This window comes from Daucus carota, chromosome 8 (genome assembly GCF_001625215.2).
Source record: "Daucus carota subsp. sativus chromosome 8, DH1 v3.0, whole genome shotgun sequence".
In the NCBI taxonomy this organism is placed as follows: Eukaryota; Viridiplantae; Streptophyta; class Magnoliopsida; order Apiales; family Apiaceae; genus Daucus; species Daucus carota.
This window is the reverse complement of record NC_030388.2, coordinates 12,274,408-12,284,165: the sequence shown is the minus strand read 5'-3', so window position 1 is coordinate 12,284,165 and position 9,758 is coordinate 12,274,408. Positions and strand designations below refer to the sequence as shown.

The window sequence follows — 9,758 nt, the reverse complement described above, 5'->3', positions numbered from 1 at the left end:
TCGGAGATAGGCCGAAGGCCCATCTTGGAGAGTCCTACCCCTGTTAGAATTAGTCTTGAGTATGACTACCCCAGACTCCTAATCCAAATAGATCACGGATTCAACGATATCTCCACTACGAGAGATAGCATCTACCACGACTCTTATGGAGAAGTTATCTGGGAGAGCCATGACTAACCCCTCGAGGTGCAGGGACATGTCCTCACCTCCCGGTGAGGTCTTCATCTTCAGACAAGGTAGACAAGGAGCCAACTTACACGATCGTCTCAATCCCCCAATGAGGGCTAACTCACCAGAATACAGGATTCAGACATATGATCGGCCTTCACGTTACCCCGGAGGGCCTTCAAGAATCATGATCACCTCAAGCCCCCACACGAGGGTTAACTCGGCAGATAGCAGGATTGAGGATTGCAGATCAAGCCCGGATGAGCCCGGGAACTATCAGATGAGCCTGATAACTACCAAATGAGCTTGGTAACTGGTCTTCATATCCCTCGGAAGGGTCGTCACGGAGACTCACTCATCCTCCCCCTCTTATCATATATTCCATAATTATGCTTTAGGCCAAGGGGCGCGCCCTTCACGGGAAGACGCGTCCTTCCCCTTCCTTATCTTCATGCTCTTCTTACTGGACAGGAGACCGCACCTCCCGGGTCATGTCTGGGGAGGGCGCGTCCTCTCCCCCACGTGATATACAAAAACGGCCATAACAATTAACAATGACAATAAACATTTTATATTGAGCTAAACTGAAATTGCACTGGCTAACATTCTCAAAATTTTCTGCAAAAAAAAAAACATTCTCAAATTGAATAACCTAAATTTTTGTTAAATATGCACGCGTAGATGAGTCGTATACAGACCTGCTTTGATATTACTGTTGCATCTTTAGCGGAAAGTGTGTAATAAAATGTATATGATAAATTAAAAAACAGCAATTCTAAAAGATAATCTTTTGGTTAAAATTATCTTTAAAAAAGTCAGGTTTTCATATTCCCACCTTTAAAAAAATTATATTTTAATTTTAGATGTAACAAGTTTGGTCCAGAAATTGACACACTGATATGTTAAAGCTAGAAGATGCAGGGTTGCTTGGTGTGAGATTTTCACAAACAAAAGATTTTGACAGGAACATAGCAAAAATAAAAGAATGTAGACTTTTGTTAGCAATATATTCATAGATCAAAAGCCTTTTCCCTTTATCAATGCAGCAGTCAAGAAGCCTCCGGTGCTGAAGTTTAGCAATACATGAAAGTTCATTCATGAATTTCTCCACTCCTTGTCTTGAATCCTTAGGGAGCTTCTTCACAGCTCTAGTAAACAGTCCATTCTTGCTTCTGTTTATTCCACATACGACGTTGCATTTCACCAGACGGTGGCAAGATAAACCTTGTTAGAACTGATACACAAGTATTGATCAGATTGATAGTGTAACAGATTTCCTTTTGAGTTGCAACTGGTTTCAGAGTAGGGATGCCACTAGATGTACTGCCAATCCATGGTCCACTTCTGTACCAAAGAACTGAAATTTCTCCACAAAAGTAGCTGCGTAAGACCCTCAGATCAAGTCTGTATATGGAATTTACCAAAGACGGATCATCATCACTCCTCCATGACGTAAAGTACCTGTTTATGCCACTAACCAAATCCACTTCAACCTTCAATCCTGCAGGTAGGATATTATGCACCAGAAAATAGAAACTTTGCCAGATAAAGACGTCCTCTCCACTCTGATTTCCATCCCGCAAAACAAGATTCCCTGTATCCAACAACTGAGCTACAGGATTCTTCAAAGATCTTGAATGATTCGACGACCAAACTATGGTGCCACTACTTCCATGAGTAGTTACTATAATTCCTCAACCACCAACTCTGATAATTCCTGAAGTATCAGCTATAGGACTGTCCATTAGCACCCATACAACTATCCCTGATGATGTTTTTCAGTACCATATACCAAAATATCGACTTTGGGGGTGACCTCACGAACTGAGAAATTCCATTTCAATATAACACAATTACTTCATACTCTATGTTTCTCTTCTAAAAGCACTCCGTAGGCTGGGGAAGGATTTCTTCCATTCTCTCCGGTGTACAAGCAGAAGAAAAAGTAAAAGAAGAGTAGATTTTAAAACATTCAGTTGATTATTCAGAGTTCAGACCATCTACTACAGATGAGTGCAAAGATTTCCAAATTAAAATCAAGAAATAAGTTCCATACAGACACAGACTGCACCAATACCAAAGCTTACCAAAACAAATTATGGAGGTATTAATCCATTTTTAACAACAATACAAATAACATTAAATAGATGAAGTATTGTGCAGTACAAGCAACCACCCCCCAACACTGGCTCGCAACATTATTTGAACCTGATTTCCATCTTCTCACCCAATGAACAACATAGGCTACACAATACACTATAAATGCCATGAAAAAACCCCCAAAAAGCAAACTAAATTATGAAAGACGGTAGATAGTATCACAGGAGAATACAAAAGGTTCCGAGACCATCTCATTTAGAAGCCTACAGTATTCCAGTTTTTTTCTATAAGCATGTGCCCAGTATTCCCAAGTTTTACTCAAATGATGGAGCAAGGCAGTCGTCAACCATGTCTACAAGATTAGGATTTTCCAATGCTGCTGCTACTCGTTCTTTATCATTTAACTGCTTATTCACTGCAACATGAAAGCAAAATAATTACTATTGATTTTTCTAATCTCGCATTTAATTTGATTGCCACTGAATATCAAAACTACAAAATATCGACACAGAACATCAAGCCCCGGTTCACCTCTTTCATAATATCTCGAAGCCATAAGTTCATAACCGCATGTGAGAACACGGGGCTAATTAACAGGAAGGACTTGCTAAGCCTGAAGGCCTAGATAATCTAAGAAATTTAGTTAGAAATTTCTTAAACACCAGCTCATAGATTTTACCGTAAGATATTCAGCTTTAGGTCTTTCTTAATCCTAATTCCGCCATTTGCAGTATTTTGCAGTATCTGTATGAAGATATAGCAAGTAATATCCAAAACCAAAAGTTATGTGATGTAGACAATACATCTAATTCCGTCCTTGTTCGAAGACAATGATGCCGAATTCCAGCTACTACAGAAATTTACTAGGTTTAAGAATACACACACACACACACACACACAGAGAAGTAACCTGTGCTGCATATCTTTTTATAGGACTACACATCATCTAAAGGTGTATACATTCATATTAACAGTCTTCAAGTAAAATTTCCAATATTTAATCATTCCCAGAAACATTAGGCTAAGTATATTGAACAGTGTTCAAGACAGCCTCAAAATGATATATTTCAGATAAACCAAAAACAATCTTTAAACCAAGTATTTATTTTGGAAAGTGAAAACTTCAAAAATGCCACTTCAAGATATTTCCATAAAGAGATTGAAATTTACTCATATTATGCCATTTGAACCACACATATATATGCATTGCTGAAAGTTATTAATAAATGCACATTCAAGTGCCTGATACCCTGAGCCATATCTGATCCACACATATAATGCATTGCATACCAAGACTGAACAGAGACATAAAGTAAGACATTAGGGAGGGGGGGTCAAAAGAGGGAGGGAGTGAGACCTGCGGCTTCAGTTGCATGAGTCCCCGGAGCAACCCTAATATCCACCTACAAGACACAACTTATTGTAAAAATAGCAAGAACATAATGTACAAAACTTGAAATTACATAATACATACGACTACAACATTATTCTACTAACTTATGCATGCATCACTAAGCATCTAACACTAAATTATCATAAACAGGCCAAATTACAGACTTCGAGTATTGCAATTGAGTCCTATAAATTAGACCCGCCATATAATATTCACAATATGTACAACTTGTGATGATACCAACTGACAAAAGCTTGCATACACACCTGACACACTAGACAGAAATTATACACATTCCACAAAGCAGCTGAATTTTCTTAAGTTTCTACACTTCACGTCTTCACCATATTATAAGACTTGTACAGAGAGAATAAAACTTATCATAATTCTTTCAAAGATGACATGTAAGCAGACTTTGCAGAATTCCCACACACCAAAAAATCTATGAACTTTCCATCTACAACCAGCGCAATCAAATTAATGTGTCAGACGATATGAACTTTCCATCTACAACCAGCGCAATCAAATTAATGTATCAGACGACTGCAAGATGTATCATGAGGGCTTATCTATAATTGGTCTTGTTTGGCAGATCAGTTTTGAGGTTTTTACAGATAAAGGAATATTGTGAAACTGACCCGCCATTAGATAGAAAGTCACAAAAGTTAATTGAGTTCACAATATCATAAAACAAGCTCCATCATTTACAGACTACATAATCATGAATATTATGGAGAATAATATTCTACATGCTACAGACAATTACGAACATTCATCAGTATAACAGGGAGTAATAAACATTTTACAATGATTGATTTCCCCAATAGTCTTATATATTTGTCTTCATATTACAATAAATTCAAATATTATTTTTTTGTATCTTCTAGTCTAGTGTTTAAAGCAGGATAGAGCATATAAATACTCCTATAAATATTGGATGATGATTCAGGAAATGTGGATAATACCTTGTATCTGGAAGGCAAGCTGCGCATAAGTTTCACCCGCAAACAAAGGCCAATAACTGTTGCCATACTACAATGTTCGACTGTAGGAGTGAATGTCACCCTAAAACATAATGTACAATTTTAATCATAAGACTAAACAAGGATGTTTCTGCATATAATATAACTGAGATAGGGAAGGAGCAAGCAATTTACCGTACATAGCTTCGCTTGTCATCTACCTCAATTGCGTCTTCTGTAATCACTTTTAAATCTTCCAAAGAATATGGATGCTCTGGATCTTTTATGTCTCTAATATGATGTAAGAATGTCAAGGAAAAAACTACCATACTTTAAACACATAAATATATTAAGTTGTTACTTAAGTTCATAAATATTGTGCACAAAGTTTCAAGGGACTATTAAGTATTATTAACCACTTATGTCTTCTAAGTTCTAACTTAAATATCATGAGCGTTCCATATATTGGAATGAATCTCTCGATGTATATTAAGCAAAAGTCTCGGCATTTTGATGGTCTATATTTAGTACTCCATAACATTTCCTGAGAAGTACAACGAATGAAAGAATCACTTGCAGGATTATTAATAAACTTCCTCATAATAGACCAAAAAGAGAAAACGTATAGCAAATAATACAATACTAAACATCCAAGACAACTTTTATATTTAGTTTTGAAACATGATGCAAGCGATTTCAAATTTGTAATGATGTGGACATAAATATCTGTATCTCTACAAAAAATGCCTACAAAAGGAATGTTCTGTCTCAACGTAACACAGCCACTTGTGCTAGAAGTCCGTATTCAATTGAAATTACCAGAGAGTTCAAAAACAATAAAAACACAGATTTGATGTTTATGTAACACAGAGTACACGTATCAAGAAAAAAGCATATCAAAGACGACAGCTAGTTGAGCAATATTTCTAAATGCATATCAAGACATAAATCATATTGCAAGGATATCAAAAATTTCCAACTGATCAATAGATTCCACAGCATACTCATCTTCCAGAACTACGGATCCAGTACGAGGTCGACGCTCCTTTTTCTCATACACAATAGGATTGGCATTGATTAATCCGGCAACCATTTTCGCTGATCAAGATAGAAGTACCTAGCTAATGGTGCAAACTGTAAATTTTCCAACAGCAGAGAAACACAAATACAGAAGTAAGAAAGAGCACTAATCTTCAACACCTTACTGAAATAAAATATAAAACAATATAATCAATCCAATAGAGCAGTAACATAATACTGAGTGGAATTTTGTAGTATTACAGGAATTAAAGGAAAAAGATCACAAAAACATAATGCTAGCTAGCAGTAATAATGACACCAAATACAATACAGATAATGTTTGTTGTAGCACATAGGATAAAGATATGAGAAGTTAAAAAAGGAAATTTTAACCAAGTTGGAATGTTCAGATTTGCTGATGCTATGAGAGACCTTTCAAATGCCACAAAATTAAATAAGATGGTTTGAAATTGGGAGTGGAGATGCCAATCAAAATTAAATAGATAAGTTCATTCAACATTTTATGGCCTACACAGGCAAGCCCTAGTTTCTAGTATGTATGACCACTTGGACACGTGAAATTCCAAAACTAGGAACCACGACCACCTACTCGGGTCCACTGTTCATTTTCACTCATAGATGATTTTCGCATAATATTTGAATCTTTATATTAACCAAACTAATACACATATTCAGTAATCATACAGATTCAACGGAATATTTTCAAATGGCGCAACAACACCACTCAGAAAATAATAAATTTTAGCAATATTTGCTTTCTAAGTTTAGGTTAACCAACATGTTGGACCCTAACATATACAGGGTGTTGGCCCTCACTATCACTATATCCATGATTAATGCCCTTAATATCATGATCCGGAAAAATAGCCCCAAATAACATTTAATAACGCTACATCGTGTAGTGTTTTATATATTTATACAAAACGCTATATCGTCTAGCATTTTGTTAGGGTTAAAAGAACAGAACACTGCATCGTGTAGAGTTTTGATGGGGTTAAAATACCAAAACGCTACGCGATCTAGCGTTTTCTTCCCAAATTGAAAACGCTAGATTATCAGGCGTTCCAACTCTGTTATTCTGGGCATTACTTCCAGAATTTGCGAGATCTGTGGCCATTTTTCACATATACATGTGTTTATCTTGGACCCAAAAATATACACATAAAAACTTATTATTTAAAAATTGAAACTAATTTTCAGAACCTTGATGTTTACATAATTAAATAGTTCTAAGGATCAAATATTGTCTGAAAAATAGACCACATTACCACATGTCATACATGCACATGAGTTTTGGGGAAATTCTAGGATTTCATATTTTCTATTAAACATGAGAACCATTGGGTAAATATTTTCATAAGAAACATATATGACCCATCAAACTTGAATCATACATAACAAATTAGAAGCAGAACATGTTTATGAAACATTATGGCATCGGATGATCAGATCCAGATGTTCATCCTTCTCCTTTACACAAAAAGTTACAGCAAACACAATATAAGGTTATCTGTGTACAAAAGCTTGTACTTTTTGGATTCAAACTGTCATTTAGCCCAAGTGTTATAAAGAAAAACGGTAAATATTTTGTATACAATTAGCAAACAGAACTCAAGGGAATTACTACAGGACATTTTAGGTGCATATTGTAGAGTGTGTGGGTATTTAAAATAAGAATGACTTTCTTTTATAATATACAGTTTAATTTAGAGATGGGAGTAAGGAGAAACACAGCATACAGAATGGAAGATCTTTGTGTGCAGTTGCCTAGTAGTAACTACTAATGAGTAATGCATTTAAAAACAAAATTATAGACTAGACTCTGTTTGGTACATAAACAAGGAATCATAGCAGAAAGCAAATCAAGAAAAGATGCCTTGCATTGTGCACCGGGTTATAATTTTAACTCCTACTCTCACCAGTAATTTAGAAACTTCTGACCAGCATCAACAAACCATTGCTAGTGCAATACCATAGTAAAATTTTGGTGCCCGTCTGAAGTAATTTCGACCTGACTTTTACGGTTTCATTCAGAAGTTTTTTATTTGTTCCAACTTAGATATCAAGAATACAAACAATGTTTATATATATATATATATATATATATATATATATATATATATATATATATATATATATATATATATATATATATATATATATATATATATATATATATGTTTCTACCCACATCTCCTAAATATCAGTCCTAAAAAAAACAAGTCAACTAACCTAATACAAAATATAAATTTCTATTTCACAAAGACTACGGGGAACCATTACCATTACTCTTATGTTCCTAATTTTATTTACTAAGATAACAGAATGCCCTATTTTTATAGTCCACTCTGTATGGTGGTGTAAGCTTACTAGGTAAAGAATTGTCTCTATTTATTTGGTGCACGATGACTAAGCCTGCTATATAAGTCAGAGTCAGTGAATGAGACAAAAGGTGGATGAGGCCATATGTAGCATCCAGTCAAATTGAAAATGAATATATTCTCTAGGCATATAAAACTAAACAGTGACCATGTAAGTAGCCAGGCTCAAGTCCATTGTGAAGATTTGAGTAAATGATGTATTCTAAAATTAACCGAAAGATATACTTAACGCCAAAAACTCCTATGGTCAAACAATTGGTCGAGCATTGTCCCAAAGTCATACTGTGTATGAAGCAAATGGTTCTATACAATCCAATGCAGAACAACAATGGTGATGTGCAGTCTGTCTGAATCAGTACTAGTCATGTTACTTCAATATTGCAACCTTCCACTACCAATATGATTAAATTGCAACTCATATAAATGGCAATATGGCAAGGGAATACGATAATTAATAGTCCAAAATAAAATATATAATCCAAAAGGGCAACATTGAGGAGGCTCTCGTAACTTGTTATTACTTGGATTCATCTACTATGGTGTCTATTTTAGACTTTTAGTGTCATATTATTAGCAAGGTCAATTAGCTGAAATCTCAATCCGTCCGACAATCACCGAGTACCAATCTATCTTCAACTACAAAACGAGCCAAATTTTTTAACAAGGATGACCCAGAAACGAAGCAGCAAAACCAATGAATGATGAGCACAACAAGGCCGAAATAAAGTGGTCCAGACATTTGATCAAACAGGTGATAGGCACACACAATTCAATTCATCAATACTTAAACAACTTGTTTATATATACATATACATACATAACAACAGAATAGGCAGGTAAGAATTGAAGCAACATGGAATCAATCAACTGAATTATAACACATAAATACAAACTTACAGAGAGGTTTTCTTAGGGTCGCTTATTCACGAACAAAGAATCGAAAATATGTAAATTGAATGGCAGTTAATGTAAAGGGCGGGTACAGGGAAATACAAGTCTTTTGTATGCTATGGACAAGCGCGGACCCGTCCAAATATAATTTGGTCTTTTTCTGGAAAAAATAATTTTTATCCGAACCGAATAAATTGATATCTATTAGATAAAATATATGATAACTAAGAAATATCTACTTATCTATACTATACTATAATAAGCCAACATAGGTTTAATTTGTAGTCGTACAAAATTTTGGTTTGGTCATCTCCGTTGTACCTACAAGTCTATCACATGCAAACTTCTCTTGCTCTTACAACATTAAAGAATTTTATACCATTTAAATTACAAACACTTGAGATGTAGTAGAGAATAAAAACACCACTATTATTCTTTTTAATATAATTTATATACTATATTATAATAAACCGACATTGGTATAATTTGTAGTCATCCAAAAAATATAATCAGTTGGTAAATATAATCGGGTTAAAATCCAATTCATCAATTCTAAAATACTATTAAAATGATGTTAAAATTTAAATTATAATTAATAAATTACGAATTTTATATCCGCCCGTGCTTCGCACGGGTTAAAGGCTAGTATCTATATAATAAGGCAACTAAGGGTAAAAAAGTATCAAGAAAATAGCTGTGAAACGTCTGATATACCCTTACTCATCATATAATTACAAGAATACCAGCCAAAATTCATTTAATTTACTAAAATTATTAAATGTTATTGATTGCTTTAATTACACATAAAATAATGACATTAAT

The 9,758-nt window shown here is 34.6% G+C and overlaps 1 protein-coding gene across 2 annotated transcripts; it reads right to left on the bottom strand.

Moving 5' to 3' along the window:
- Nucleotides 1–2,283: 2,283 nt before the first annotated feature.
- LOC108197584 (protein AE7) lies at nt 2,284–9,095 on the bottom strand. Of its 2 annotated transcripts, none has more exons than XM_017365236.2 (6): nt 8,943–9,095; nt 5,590–5,757; nt 4,819–4,924; nt 4,627–4,726; nt 3,626–3,671; nt 2,284–2,683 (listed from the first exon to the last, which is right to left on the bottom strand). In XM_017365236.2, the coding sequence occupies exons 2-6, from the start codon at nt 5,714–5,716 to the stop codon at nt 2,583–2,585; spliced, it is 480 nt and encodes a 159-aa protein (XP_017220725.1). In that variant the 5' UTR covers nt 5,717–5,757; nt 8,943–9,095; the 3' UTR covers nt 2,284–2,582. The 2 variants fall into 2 exon arrangements, with proteins under 2 accessions (XP_017220725.1, XP_017220726.1); XM_017365237.2 differs by having other exon boundaries at nt 2,443–2,683; nt 5,590–5,744; nt 8,943–9,065.
- Nucleotides 9,096–9,758: the final 663 nt, after the last annotated feature.